Consider the following 16,322-nt stretch of genomic DNA (forward strand, 5'->3'; position numbering starts at 1 on the left):
GCGTGAGTCGTGCTTCGGTAGCTCTGATGGTAGAGCACTTGCCCGCGAAAGGCAAAGGTGCCGAGTTCGAGTCTCGGTCGGGCACACAGTTTTAATCTGCCAGGAAGTTTCATATCAGCGCACACTCCGCTGCAGAGTGAAAATCTCATTCTGGATGTTCGATTGAGTTCATATCTGGCGAGTTTGGGGCCAGCACATCAATTGGAACTTGCCAGTGTGTTCCTCGATCCACCCCATCACATTCCTGGCCTTCTGACATGGCGCATTATCTTGTTGAAAAATACGACTGCCATCAGGAAATATGATCGTCGTCAAGGGTTACACATCATCTGCAACCAGTGTACGATATTCCTTGGCCATCATGGTGCCATGCACGAGGTACACTGGACATATCGATGCCACATGAATGTTCCACCTCCAGCCTGTCTCCGTCCCGCAGTACAGGTGTCAAGGAGCTGTTCACTTGGAAGGCGACGGATTTGCCCCATCCCATTGGCATGATGAAGAAGGTATCGGGATTAATCAAATCATGGAATGCTCTGCCACTGCGCCAAACGTCCAGTGCCGGTGGTCACATGCCCATTTCACTTGTAGCGGCCGATGCCATGGAGTTAACATTGGCACATGCATGGGTTGTCGGCTGCGGAGGCCCATCGTTAGTAGTGTTCGGTGCATTCTGTATTCAGACACACTTGTATTCTGCCCAGAATTAAAGTCTGATGTTAGTTCCGACACAATTCACTGCCTTTCCTGCTTTACCAGTCTGACCAGTATACAACGTCCGACATCTGTAATGATGGGTGACTGCCCAACCCCACAACATCTTCACCATGTGTTGAGGACTCTCGCCACAGAACTCTTCCGACATCCGACAAGTCGTGCAGTTTCTTACATGCTTGTGCAGAGCCCCCAGGCCATCTCAATCTGCTCTTGGTTAAACTCCGATAGATCAAAGCCTATCCCATTCTACATACGCACAGTACACTCACTGATACTAGACGTACCAGGCGTATGTCTGACTAGCAGTCATTCCTCGCCAGGTGACGCTGCTGTCGCCTGGACGGTTTTATATCAATTGTAGGTCGGTGGTCATAATGTCCTGGCTAATCAATGTATACGTGGCAGACACTAAAACATTATACATATGTTCATTAATCGGTGCACTCGTGGCGTATCTCAAAAAAGTTGTAGTACCTGAAACCTGGTTGGTAGGTACTCAGAGAGCGCACAGGATAGGGTTTAGATTGTGGATGGGGTCATAAACAACTACTGTGAGTTGCACAATCAAACACAGAACTTTATTTACTATAAAACAGTCTTGATCACGATTTATTTATTAAGGTGACCGGTTTCGACCACTACTGTGGCCATCTTCAGACCATTGAGTAGGAACCTCTTTCTGCTGGAGAATCACTACTCTAGTGATTCTCCAGCAGAAAGAGGTTCCTACTCAATGGTCTGAAAATGACCATAGTAGTGGTAGAAACCGGTCACCTTATTAAATAAATCGTGATCAAGACTGTTTTTATAGTAAATATTTGTAACACATTGATCACTGTCACTCCCATAATGTATTCAAAAGTACAAAACTTTATTTGTCTAAGAACCACTTATTTATACATTGTTTTTAAAGATCACAATTAGACAATACGGCTGAAGGCCTAGTTAAAGAAAACTTGAGATTCTTTCTGGGCTGAAGGCTCAAAACCACACCAAATACAAGAATGGCTGAAGGCCTGGCTTAGAAATCAAAAGCAATTAAAAATAGAAGATAAATTTAAAAAAAAACATGCAATTGAAAACAATTATCGGCTGATGGCCTACACTTCATGTCTGAAGTACAACTATAATTAAAACACATTAATAACAATTTTTCTAACCAAAAAATTTCTTTTAAACTTACAACATAACGGCCGAAAGCCTAATTAAAGAAATATTAACTTATTTCACGGCTGAAGGTCACAAACAAATTTGAAACAACGGCTGAAGGCCTGAAAAACAAGTCAGACAAACAATTTAAAATAAACCCCTTCCTTCTTATAAAAAATTTTCCTTTAAAGAATACACACGGCTGAAGGCCCTATTAAAAGGGGTTCACGTAAATCGTCGGCTGAAGGCCACACATAACACATCGAACAGCTGATGGCTTAGGGCCTGGATTACAAACAATTTCAGCTAGAACAAGTTTTAAGAAAATTTATTTTTAAAAAATAAAATCAAAGTTCAAAATTTTAATTTAACGCGGCTGAAGGCCTTTATGTAAAATTTAAAAAGAACTGAATTAATACACGGCAGAAGGCCTCGCACAATACTTCAAACTAAAATGAAAATCACAATCTAAAACAAACAGAACAAGTGGTGCTCAGAAGTGTTCCAAGGGTCAGCCTGAGAAGGTAGCTCAAACATAAGGTGGGGTGAGACAGATAGCCAAGAGCTGAAGTTAAATAATTGGATGGCAACCCAAAATAAGGACGGCCCAAGGACCGACCAACAATATAACCAAATCCCTTCCGTCCTACCAGCAGCCCAACGATGGAAAATATCGGCCGAAAACGAGGATATGAGCAGCATTACGTCTTCAGAAATTGGCGTCTAAGAACAGCCAGGGGAACAATAACCACTCTAAGCAAACAACGTAAAGGCTGTCAAACTACACACCGTGCCGGATAGCATCAACACGACGAGGAAAAGCACACTGCCGGAAAACTACGCTAACGACCAGGGCAGGTAACAGTGGCGTTAACGGCCACAGGGCAGAAAATACCGCTGGTGCACTTCACTGGCGAGTAACAGTCAATTTAATAATTAATCACAATATAGGAAGACGGCTGCAAGATGTCGCCGCCTCCAACACATCAAACGTTGCTGCTAGCCCGAACAGCGCAGGGAGTAACAACCTGCAAATGAACGAAGAGAGGTCACACTAGTTGAGGTTTCATAACAGGTTAACAGATCACACAACTTCAGCGTCCAGGTTCGGTGAGCAATGAGCTTTGTCGCTCTCGCGGCTTGCGCCTCACGATCTGACAGCAAGTGCACGCCGCCAGCGATCCCGGCCTGGTTCACGCCATGGAGACTTCCTCCCTGCTCCATCCCAACCGACTGACCACCATACACACCACCACCACCTGGAAATACCAGCGACCGTACTAGTATCGATAAGCGCTGCTGCTGCCACTCAAGGAAGCAAGTCAGCAACTTCGTTACACCAGTAAGTAAAGAAGAAACAAGACGCCACTCGACGTGACAAAATGCCAAAGAACAAACGGCATGAACGCGCGAGCCGCACACGGCTCAGTACCAGTTTCTGTCACCAGCTAAAACTTTGCCTTGTAAGCAGTCAAATGTAAAATGTCTTCTGTTTCAATGTCATTATGCTGTTTCTTTGGTGAAGTGGCTACTGGTGTAAAGAGTTACGAAAGTTAACGTTTTTTGTACGAAACGCAATGAATGTTGAAATGAAAGACCATGCACTGCTGGTAAAGTTGCTTTATCAGAACAGCTGCAGTAGCAGCGCTGCATTGCGGGAATATCGCCGACAGAAACAGCTGCGAAGAGGCTCCACATCAATAAATGGACTGAAGAACATGTTCAAGAAATTTGAGGAAGTAGCTGAATTATATGGTGCAGCTGAAAGAAGGTGGTGGTCCATTCCCATTGGAGTTGTTGGAGAAGTTGCTGTAGCAGCAGCAGATCGTGCAGCTGGTGTTCGAGCTGTGTCACGGAAATCGTCTCTTTCTAGTCAACAGTTCTAAAGATTTTGCAGCGCATGTAACATTGATATCTGTACACGATTCAGAATATGCAGCAAACGAATCCCGAGGATAGGGTACAACGCCATGACTGTCCTTTCGTTTTTTGGCACGCATCGGAATGGATGACATGTGGCCAGGGAATATTCGTTGGAAGGACGAGGCACATTTTGCTCTGCATGGTGGTGTGAATGCATAGAATTGTTCCATACAAGGTTCTACGCTGCCATATCTTCTGCAGGGACATGCACTGCACTCGGCTTATGTTACTGTGTAGTGTGGTTTCACAAGCTCTTTCATTCTCGGTCCAGTTTTCATCGAGGAGATTACACATTTTGACCCTGTTAGGTGTACAGTGAGATCTGCACATGATGAAGAACTCTTTGTGCAACACCTTATTCCAGTTTTGCAAGAACGCAACTGTCTCCACAGCACTACTCTCATGCAAGATGAGGGAATGTCACATGTCACTTGCCAGGTGAAAGATTTCCTTCGGAGAACCTTAGGTAACAACCATATAATCCCTAGAAAATTTCAAGATGTGTGGTCTTCCAGGTCCCCTGACCGAAATCAGTGTGACTTCTGGTTGTGGGGATATCTGGAAGATCTGTCTATCAGGGACGTATGCGGGCTCTTCGTGATCTGAAATATAAACGGCGACATATCGCTCAGATTACACCAGATATGCTGCGAGCAACTGTCGATGATGCCATATTATGTATGCAGCATGTTGCTGGCTCGGGAGACCATACTGAACACTTGTGACTTGTGACCATATCCTAACTCACGTGCCAGACCCACGTTATCACGTGTTTGATCGTTCCTCCCCTTCTCCTGCACCCATACCTCACTCTGGCCACTTACAACGCCATACTTTCACATGGTGGCAGAAAGTGGAATTTTTATTTTTTCGGCATACTCCAAGAGCACACCGATTAATGAACGTATCTACCATGTTCCAATGTCCTGCACTGCAGCACCCGCCACACTGTCAATTTAATTATAACCCCCTGGTACAGGTATGAAGACAATTTCCTGATTCAAGGCACTTGACATGGCTGTACGATCCCAAACTCCTGCCGAATCAAATGCCTGACCTCTTGGACGCTAGCTGTGTAGTGCCGTTGACGTCCTATATGCCACAGAGTATGGGCCTGCTCAATCCAAAGATTGCATATTTGCATAACAGTCCTGGCAGCTTGATCAATGTGAGCACTATTAAAGCGGAACTTACGTGAAGAATCTAGTGATATTTTTCAGCCCAATGCGTATTGCTTGTTTACAGTCCATGAATACAAAATTAGACTAATCACAGTATGCGCAGATACATTTATGCAGTAATTCTTCCTGTGCTCCACATTCAGTTGGAAAGCGAAGTAGCCCTGACATGTAGTACCACGGTAAGATTCAGGTTAACTCTGATTTAAACCATCGTGAGACAAGACAGCAAAACAGTTTTAGCATGTAGTTTTCCTCCTTTCCTAAAGTTCATTGTGAAGGTCGACATCAGGCTCCATTTCAGATAACGCAATAACTAGGGTCGTTACAAATTTAACAGAAAATTGTGAAAATACCTTAGCAATGGCCCTTCCTACATATGGTCTAAGTAAATTCAAGAACTGAAGAATCTTGTTACCTGTATAAAAAGTAGCGATGTCAACTGAAAACAGATCCCTATTCTTACTGCATATAGTTAGCTACAATTCCATTACTGATATCAATGCAGTCATGTCGGTATTAAGCTAGCGATCGCACTTAGAAAGCAACTATCTAATTAAAACAACGGCAATGCTTTCAACGTAGACGCTTCCGTGTTAAATTTTGTTTTGGTTAATATAGTATCAGTAAGCACAAAAAGTGTATAGCAGCTCAATATAATATGATTATTAATGAATTTCCCCAAATCTGCCTCACTTTTTCAGTATATACATTGACTCTTTGCTTATCCCTCACGGGAATCCGTTAAGCTTGATGGATAACTGAATGAAAGAATGAATTTGGATTGTGAGTTACAATCCTAGTCCACATTTTTAAATTTAAAAATGAATACGATTCACATGTATGCATTTTATTGAAGTATTTTACCCATTACCCGATACTGAGTAATTGAATTTCGTGATAGATGACAACCTAGAAGTCTGAATAAAGCTCCTATTTGTACCAGACATAATGTAAAGGCAGTATTAAATAGAGGATGTCACACACAGAGTGTATAAACTTAAGGAATCTGATGTCATACCAAGCATATGAGCAGATAGTTATTTGTCTTCGAATTGAGTTGCTCTAGATATATAAATATATATCTATGAGAGTGCATGAAGAGTGACAATGAAGGCTTGACATTGAGATGTACATTAAATATTCGAAAAATTCCAAGTTATATTGATAGCTTTTGGAGTAATCTAAAACACCTATACAAATAAGAACCTTACTGTGAGTATCATACAATAGGATTAAAACTTTTCTAGATATAGTCTCTTGTGATGACATACACTGAATGAAAATGAAATATTTTGTTTACAGAAACGTTGATAAAAATTGCAGGTGGCTAACTACAACAATTATTTTTTTGAAATATGTGTTTTTGATAGAATATGCAATCTCGCAACTAAAATAAGAGCAGCATTGGTCATATGTTTTGTGACAATAATTAAGATGTCTTCCTAAAAGTAAATGACTGTCTTTCTTCGTGATTCTTCTAGGTGGGCTCTCTGAGTGCTTGCTTCTTTGCGAAGAGAGGATTCCAGGTTGATCTCTATGAGTACAGAGAAGGTAAGGGACACTTATTTTTTTCCCCTTAAGAACTAAGTCAAATACTATTTTCAGCTATTTAAAACAATAAGTATTATGATAACAAGTAAAAATGATACCTTTTTATGTAATCAATTCCCAAATTAATATATTGTACCTGTTGTGAATAGAGTGAATTATCATCAGGAAAACTATGGGATGCAGTCTTGGGAAACATTGTCTTTGTGGGAGACAACTGCATTTATGAACAGTCATGAACATTCGTAAGCCCAATATGTGGCTCCCAAAAACTAGTGAGGAAATGATAAGGGGATAATTACCAGCATGTACATTTCAAAGCTACTGTTAATTACATCGCAAAGACTGTCAAACAATAGCATTTTTCTTCTTTGCGTGGGCAGTGTACAGGAAACGTTGCTATAAGTATGTTTTGACGAGACAACTAATTACTTTAAACTCATCAGTGTCTTGTCTCAGACACATTTATGCAGGGAAAGGATTAAGTTTGTAAATTCCTTGCTTTCATTCAGTGCAGATAATCCGAAGGCTGTTTTGGGGAGTTGTAATACATGAACCTTGATGCATTTTGCATAGAGGTTTATTTAATATCCGCCTAATTCTTCTACTTTATACAGGAAAATATGCCAGAAATCGGTTCTTTGTTCGACCTCCGCAGCCCTTTATTTCATTCGAATTTTGTTGGAAGAGTAAATCGAATTTGACGAGTAATCAACATTACAGGGCAGAATAAATACCCATCCGCTAAGGCAGTAGCTAGAGGTGCGATATGTTTCCAACCATCAACTGCAAACTTGGTTGCAAACACATCATCGTTGTTACAGCCAGTCCTCCAAAACCAGTTCATCTATGTTGCCCACTGATGAATCGCATATAGGATTGGATTTAACCCTCTCAGCGTCATTTGTCAGTAAACTCTTCCGGGCTAAGTTGCCGTGGTCGATCTGTAGAACTTCTTCTCCCTGACGTTTCGTTCTCAACTGCGGAGAACATCTTCCGAGGTGAGTCGACGACTGGCTGCTAGGAGCTGGGGCCGCCGCTTATATAGAGATCGTAGGGGGCGCCACCACACGTCACATGGCGTCGATGTGCAGCTATCTCTGGCTATCGTCTGTTCTCTCGATTGCAGGCAATCGATTGTCACGTGATTGATGCAACGTCGACCGCCATATCTTATCCAATTTTAATCCTTCTTCTTTACGATTAAAATTGTATTGATGTTTGTGGATTTCAATTGCCTCTCTATACATACGTGTATAATAGTGCGACGTCCTCGCTAGCACGCTTGTTTCACCAAATTTTATGTCGTGATCTCCATCCTTAAAAACATGTTCCGCTACTGCCGATTTGTCGATATGTCCCAAGCGACAGTTTCTTTTGTGCTCCGTCAACCGTGTATTGATGCTTCTTTTGGTAGTTCCTATGTAAACCCTGCCGCAACTACACGGAATTTTATATACCCCTGGGGTGGCTAGGGGGTGACGAGCATCTTTTGTTGATCTTAGGCATTCACTAATTTTCTTAGTAGGCCTAAAAATGGTCTCTACCTGAAACTTGGCTAGTACTTTTCCAATGCGATCCGTGATATTATGGATGAACGGAAGAAATACTTTTCCAGCTGATGGTTGTTGCTGTCTCCCATTTTTAGGCATTTTTCTATTTGGGTGAAGTGCTCGATTAATCTCGTTTTTTGTATAACCATTTTTCGCAAAGGCCATTCGTAAATGATTTAGTTCTTCTTGTAAGTAGCCTGGTTCACAAATATTATTGGCCCTATCCACTAGTGTTTTTATGACCCCCCTCTTTTGCCTAGGATGGTGGTTTGAGTTCTTATGGAGGTAGCGATCGGTATGTGTACCTTTCCTGTAGACCTTATGGCCTAAGGTCCCATCCGCCCGTTTGATAACTGATACATCCAAGAAGTTAAGTTGTCCATTCTTCTCCTTCTCCATAGTAAATTTAATCTTTGGGTTGATGCTATTTAAGTGTACCAGAAAATCATTCAAGTCTTCTTCCTCATGATTCCATATTACAAAGGTATCATCCACATACCGATACCACTTCGAGGGGCTTTTTTTGGCCGACTGCAATGCTTGATGTTCAAAATATTCCATGAATAAATTCGCAATTGCGGGACTTAGGGGGCTTCCCATGGCTACCCCATCGATCTGTTCATAAAATTCACCATTATACTGAAAATAGGTTGAGGATAGACAGTGTTGGAACAAGGCTACTATATCAGTAGGGAACATATTGGCTATATGGGAGAGAGCTTCATCAACTGGAACCATCGTGAACAAAGACACTATATCAAAACTGACAAGTATGTCATTAGGACCGACAGTAATTTCCCTCAATTTCTCAATGAAGTGTAGAGAGTTTTTAATATGACTCTCAGTTTTGCCTATGTGAGGTTGTAACAAAGAGGCAAGGTGTCTGGCTAGTTCTTGGGTAGGAGCTCCAATTGCGCTGACTATTGGTCTCAAAGGAACATCAGGTTTATGTATCTTTGGTAATCCATATAATCTCGGAGGATAAGCCTCCGTTTCACAAAGATACTTTTTAACTTCTGTATGAATTGAAGACTGTTTTATCAGACGCTTGGTGGCATTCAGCACATTCGTTGTGGGATCCTTTTTCAACTTCTTGTATGTGCTGGGTTCCAGGAGATCACTGATCTTCTTGTGATAATCCTCAGTATTCATTAAAACAGTAACATTTCCCTTGTCAGCGGCAACTATAATAACATTCTTGTCTGCATTGATCTCCCGCAATGCCTTCCTTTCCCCTTGAGACAGATTGCTGCTGGGTGGCTTAGCTTTGCAATGCAGACAAGAATGTTATTATAGTTGCCGCTGACAAGGGAAATGTTACTGTTTTAATGAATACTGAGGATTATCACAAGAAGATCAGTGATCTCCTGGAACCCAGCACATACAAGAAGTTGAAAAAGGATCCCACAACGAATGTGCTGAATGCCACCAAGCGTCTGATAAAACAGTCTTCAATTCATACAGAAGTTAAAAAGTATCTTTGTGAAACGGAGGCTTATCCTCCGAGATTATATGGATTACCAAAGATACATAAACCTGATGTTCCTTTGAGACCAATAGTCAGCGCAATTGGAGCTCCTACCCAAGAACTAGCCAGACACCTTGCCTCTTTGTTACAACCTCACATAGGCAAAACTGAGAGTCATATTAAAAACTCTCTACACTTCATTGAGAAATTGAGGGAAATTACTGTCGGTCCTAATGACATACTTGTCAGTTTTGATATAGTGTCTTTGTTCACGATGGTTCCAGTTGATGAAGCTCTCTCCCATATAGCCAATATGTTCCCTACTGATATAGTAGCCTTGTTCCAACACTGTCTATCCTCAACCTATTTTCAGTATAATGGTGAATTTTATGAACAGATCGATGGGGTAGCCATGGGAAGCCCCCTAAGTCCCGCAATTGCGAATTTATTCATGGAATATTTTGAACATCAAGCATTGCAGTCGGCCAAAAAAAGCCCCTCGAAGTGGTATCGGTATGTGGATGATACCTTTGTAATATGGAATCATGAGGAAGAAGACTTGAATGATTTTCTGGTACACTTAAATAGCATCAACCCAAAGATTAAATTTACTATGGAGAAGGAGAAGAATGGACAACTTAACTTCTTGGATGTATCAGTTATCAAACGGGCGGATGGGACCTTAGGCCATAAGGTCTACAGGAAAGGTACACATACCGATCGCTACCTCCATAAGAACTCAAACCACCATCCTAGGCAAAAGAGGGGGGTCATAAAAACACTAGTGGATAGGGCCAATAATATTTGTGAACCAGGCTACTTACAAGAAGAACTAAATCATTTACGAATGGCCTTTGCGAAAAATGGTTATACAAAAAACGAGATTAATCGAGCACTTCACCCAAATAGAAAAATGCCTAAAAATGGGAGACAGCAACAACCATCAGCTGGAAAAGTATTTCTTCCGTTCATCCATAATATCACGGATCGCATTGGAAAAGTACTAGCCAAGTTTCAGGTAGAGACCATTTTTAGGCCTACTAAGAAAATTAGTGAATGCCTAAGATCAACAAAAGATGCTCGTCACCCCCTAGCCACCCCAGGGGTATATAAAATTCCGTGTAGTTGCGGCAGGGTTTACATAGGAACTACCAAAAGAAGCATCAATACACGGTTGACGGAGCACAAAAGAAACTGTCGCTTGGGACATATCGACAAATCGGCAGTAGCGGAACATGTTTTTAAGGATGGAGATCACGACATAAAATTTGGTGAAACAAGCGTGCTAGCGAGGACGTCGCACTATTATACACGTATGTATAGAGAGGCAATTGAAATCCACAAACATCAATACAATTTTAATCGTAAAGAAGAAGGATTAAAATTGGATAAGATATGGCGGTCGACGTTGCATCAATCACGTGACAATCGATTGCCTGCAATCGAGAGAACAGACGATAGCCAGAGATAGCTGCACATCGACGCCATGTGACGTGTGGTGGCGCCCCCTACGATCTCTATATAAGCGGCGGCCCCAGCTCCTAGCAGCCAGTCGTCGACTCACCTCGGAAGATGTTCTCCGCAGTTGAGAACGAAACGTCAGGGAGAAGAAGTTCTACAGATCGACCACGGCAACTTAGCCCGGAAGAGTTTACTGACAAAGACGCCGGCCGTGAAAGCCTACATGGAATGACCTCTCAGCGTCAGTTAAGACCTCAAGATAGTGAACTGAAATACCGAAACTGGTAGCAAATTATAAGTAACATCGTAAGGACGGCTGTAGGTGCTCCATTTTATTTAGTAAGTTTTAAAATTGAAGGCGCAAGTCAGTTTTTATAACGTTATAACATGTCGTTATGGCAATTTCTATACTTAATCTTTGTAGTTCCATTATGGACTGTGGGACAACGACTGTCATGAATGTCTTGATCCAATAATTTACCAACAGCCGTATGCTTTGTAGAAATTTATTTTATGAACTTCTTATGTGCTTCCAGTTTCGGCATTATATTGATGCCATCTTCAGGCCCCACACGTCGTAGTCGTAAAATCGCTATACACGGAAGGAGCCATATATCTGGATCCATGATTCAAATCGCCATGCAACAGCTCTTGGTGGCTAGGCGACACAGAGTCCGTGTATAGCGATTTTATGACTATGACGTGTGGGTCCTGAAGATGGCATCAATGTAATGCCGAAACTGGTAGCACATATGAAGTTCATAAAATAAATTTGTACAATACATACGGCTGTTGGTAAATTATTGTGTCAAGAAATTTCTATACTTAGCCAACCAGCATAGTAATACAAGAACGGTATCCAAAAGATTTACGCAAATTTACGATTAATTTTCTAACCACGAGTCTACACAGTAAGATACACACGTGTAGTTCACTTCTTTCCAGAAGCAAGTGAAAAAAGAACAAAGACTACATTAATTTACTGTTTATCAGACAAGTGCTGCTGCTGCTGCTGCGCGTCCCCTCGGCTCGGCAGCTGTCTCAGTCACATAACTGAGGCGACGCACGCAATTTGATTAGAAGTTGCTTGTAAGGAACAGTCTCAAAGGCCTTCTACATAACTAAGAATATGGACTCATTTTGGCATCCCCTGTCGAAACATTCATTACTTCTTGAGAATAAAGAGCTAGTTATGTTTCACAAGAACGATATTTTCTGAGTAAATCGTTTTCTTCAAAGTAATTCATAATGTTAGAACACAGTATGTGTTCCAAAATATTATTGCAAATCGACGTTAGTGATCTGGGTCTGTAATTTAGCGGATTACTCCTACAGTCTTTCCTTTCTTGGGTGTTGGTTTGACTTATGGAACTTTCCATTCTTCAGGTACTGATATTTCGCCGAGTGAGCGGTTGTACATGATTGCTAAATATGGAGCCATTGTATCAGCATACTTTGAAAGCAACCTCAGTGTTATATAATCTGAACCGGAGGCCTTGTCTTCATTAAGTGATGCAAGCAATTTCGCTACACCGAGGATATCTTCTTCTAAGTTACTCATGTTGGCAGATGTTCTTGATTCGATTTCTGGAATATTTACTTCGTCCTCTTTGGTGAAGGAATTACGAAAAACCGTATAACTCTGCTTTAGTGACACTGTCATCAGTAGCATCATCATTGTTATCGTGCAGTGAAGGTATGTTTGCGCATAATGGAAGGAGAAGGCAGAGGGAGAAACCAGGTACCGGAACATAGCTCACTCCTATCGAATTGTGCCAAGGAGTCCGCTGTGCTTAAAGTCTTCATTCGACAGACGGATTACCATCAGCAGTTCCACATCCCCTCTTTCCATAAAACTCTCTGGAGAATGTTTCCCGGTGGATAGAATATTCTAGTCTCTTTCGGGCATGCATTCAGAATAGTATTATTTCTACTTCGATTACTGCCCGGTAAGGTGTCAATGATTTGAATTCTGCCAGTTACTCACCTTTAAGCTGGCTACAAGGACATCAGCCGAAATACTGGCAGACAAAACAATACTACCTCTGATGCAGGCCCGCAAGATTATGGAATACAATTCGGAGAAGTTTGGAATTCAGTTCAGTACAGTCGGACTAAGTCTGCTGAACGGGAACTATCCGCCACCACCTCTCCTTCCTTTGCCGGCCAACACAGGGAGTGAAAATTTGCTCCATCACCAGGGTTCGAACCGGCTTCCTCGGAGTCGAGCGCCATCGCACAGCCATTACAGTGATTTCGATTACGTAGGTGGGTAGCGTTGTACTTCTTTTTCGCAGGCTATTTTTTCAACTGAACAACGTTTTATGCCATTAGAACTCCTTTTTCACAGTTTTATAATTATTCCTTTGCTGTTTAGAGTATGTTATTACGGAACTCTATTTGGGCCAGTTAAGAAATTGGATCGTATGAGAGAATCAGATTCTGAATTTTCTACCAGCCGTCGATGGGATCTAATACTTCAATGTTACTGCCAATTTTGTATGATGAAATGTTCCTTGCTAATTACCTCGGTCTTAATTCATATTTTAGAGATTATCACTCCTCAGCTTCTTCTATATGTTGGCAATACATCCATATTTCTAAGGACATTAGCAACAGATGCCACATCACGTGATCACAGATTTATGAACATTCACCTAGGTCAGAACTATAATGTGTTCGATGGTGTAGATATTTCAAACATATTCAGAAAAGTTTTTCTTGTTGATATTTGAGGTAGAGTTAGAATATTGTACACATATGTCCACTGTTCGGGAGAACATAGCTGGAGAGTGTATTTCAGACTGTATTTCAAACATATTCAGAAAAGTTTTTCTTGTTGATATTTGAGGTAGAGTTAGAATATTGTACACATATGTCCACTGTTCGGGAGAACATAGCTGGAGAGTGTATTTCAGACTGTGTAAAGAGATACGGCTCAGGTTTTTAGTATCAGGTTCCAAGACCGTTCACCGGGAGTTTCCCAAGACATGGAATGCAGCCAGACCTCTCAGCAACGTAATCACTTCCAACAAAATCGAGAGATGCTTTCGTTAAGCAAATGCAAAAATAGGTTTAACATCATGTTAAAATTTAGGCTACAGCATTAAATCTGTAATGGTAGGACCAAGTTTCGGGATTCAGGCGTGTATAAAATTAAGTACAAGGACTGCTGTACACGGTACATAGGGCAGACCGGAAGGAGTTTTCAAATTTTATTTCAGGAGCACCATATACTCGCAAAACAAAACCGCGTTTGGGACACATATGGCAGAATTAAAGGCACTATCATGAACATAGATCGCTTCATGGATATGTTACAAAGATCCTAAAAGGGACGTTTACTAAACATCTTGCAAGAATCCGAAAATTAGAGTCACAAAAAACAAACTCCGGAACAGAAAAAAGGGAATAATGTAAGTTAAACTTGGAAGAAAGAGAGAGAGAGCGTGCAAAATGACTGCTTAGATTTTGCTGACGATTTAGCAATCTCAGTAGAGAGCCTACACGATGCAACGAAATAAAAAAAATAAACTGGAAATTTGGGGTAAGGTCTTATGGGACCAAACTGCTGAGGTCATCGGTCCCTAAGCGTACATACAACTTAATCTAACTTAAACTAACTTACGATATGCACAACACACACACCCATGCCCGAGGGAGGACTCGAACTTCCTACGGGGGAAGCCGCACGAATCGTGACAAGGCGCCCCTAGACAGCGCGGCTACCCCGCGCGGCGATGTAACGAAACAGATAAACATTCTCCGAGAAGTAGAAGAAAAACTGGATTACAAATCTGTTTTGAAAAATCCGTAACATGACCAACATTAAGGGTGCACAAGCTGGACAAAGCAGTTAACATAAACAGCGCCAGAAAAATGGAAATAGCATTCCATTTAACGACAATCACGTACAGGAGTTGGACAAAAATACGAAAACACCGAAGGAAATGCATGCTTGATCATAAATGCAGATGCAAGCCAAGCCAGCAGGATCCGCTGTTGTATTTTACTATGAACAGCACCTGTGTAGTGTCTTCAGTACGTTGCGAGTGTCAGCCTTGGCCAGAGCAGTGTTTTGTGTAGTTGCGAATGCATTATATTGGAGTTACGTGAACTCGAATGTGGGAAAGTTGTTGGTGCTGGAATGGTGGTGCTTCCGTAACCAAAGTGATTGGTGTTTCAAAGAGCCCCATATGGAAGATTTATACCATATACGGGGAAAGCGGAAAAGCATCATCCAGCAAATCACAACATGGACGAAAGTGTGTGTTAAATGATAGTGACAGACTGTCACTGAAGAGGATTGTGAGACCAATAACAGGATGACAGCTGCAAAAGTCACTGCAGAACTGAATGTTTCGCTCGCGAACCCTATCAGCATCAGAACACGAATGGAGCTCCATAAGCAGGGAATTGGAGGGCGAGATGGAATTCTAAGACCACTCTTCAGTGATGCAAGGCCGGTAGCAGGAAAATGTGGTGCCAAAGCCAAATTTCCTGAATTATGGACCAATGAAAGAATGTCATTTGGTCGGATGAGTCTTCTTCCATACTGTCCCCAATTTCTGGTCGAGTTTACGTCCCAACAGTGAAACATGGTGGAGGTTCTCTGATAATTTTGGGAGCCGTATCGTGATACGCCAGGAGTCCCATTGTTACCTCGCAAGTTCGCATTGTTTCCAAGGATTATGTGACCATTTTGGCGGATATGGTCCACACCATTGTACAATATTTTTTCCCTAGCGCTGATCCTGTGTTTCAAGACGACAGGACCCCTGTCCACACAGCTTGCATCGTCCAGGACTGGTTTGGTAAGCATGAGGATGAACTTTTATGTCTTCCCCGGCCACCACAGTCACCAGATCTCAGTATTACTGAGCCTTTGTGGTCTACTTTGGAAAGAAGGGTGCGTGGTCAGTATCCGTCTCCATCATCGTTACCTGAACTTGCGCTGTTTTGCAGTAAGAACGGTATGAAAAAGAACTCCGTCTGAAGGCCACAAGTGTGCCGTCGGGCCATCCGACCGCCGTGTCATCCTCAGCTGAGGATGCGGATTGGAGAGGCGTGCGGTCAGCACACCGCTCTCCCGGTCGTTATGATGGTTGTCTCTGACCGGAGTCGCTACTATTCGGTCGAGTAGCTCCTCAATTGGCATCACGAGGCCGAGTGCACCATGAAAAATGGCAACAGTGCATGGCGGCCTGGATGGTCACCCATCCAAGCGCCGGCCACGCCCAACAGCGCTTAACTTCGGTGATCTGACGGGAACCGGTGTATCCACTGCGGCAAGGCCGTTGCCAAGAATGTTACAAGGTT

At 42.1% G+C, this 16,322-nt stretch overlaps 1 protein-coding gene and 1 pseudogene across 1 annotated transcript in view; one reads left to right on the plus strand and one right to left on the minus strand.

Moving 5' to 3' along the window:
* The window catches only part of LOC124612684 (kynurenine 3-monooxygenase-like), a 189,175-nt gene that overhangs the window by 50,751 nt on the left and 122,102 nt on the right, over window positions 1-16,322 (plus strand). Inside the window, exon 2 of the mRNA XM_047141019.1 lies at window positions 6,455-6,524. Coding sequence (XP_046996975.1) covers window positions 6,455-6,524 — 70 coding nt within the window. The remainder of the gene's footprint in view (window positions 1-6,454; window positions 6,525-16,322) is intronic.
* Window positions 16,188-16,305, minus strand: LOC124614432 (annotated as a pseudogene).

The sequence above is a fragment of the Schistocerca americana genome, chromosome 4 (assembly GCF_021461395.2).
Source record: "Schistocerca americana isolate TAMUIC-IGC-003095 chromosome 4, iqSchAmer2.1, whole genome shotgun sequence".
NCBI classification, from domain to species: Eukaryota; Metazoa; Arthropoda; class Insecta; order Orthoptera; family Acrididae; genus Schistocerca; species Schistocerca americana.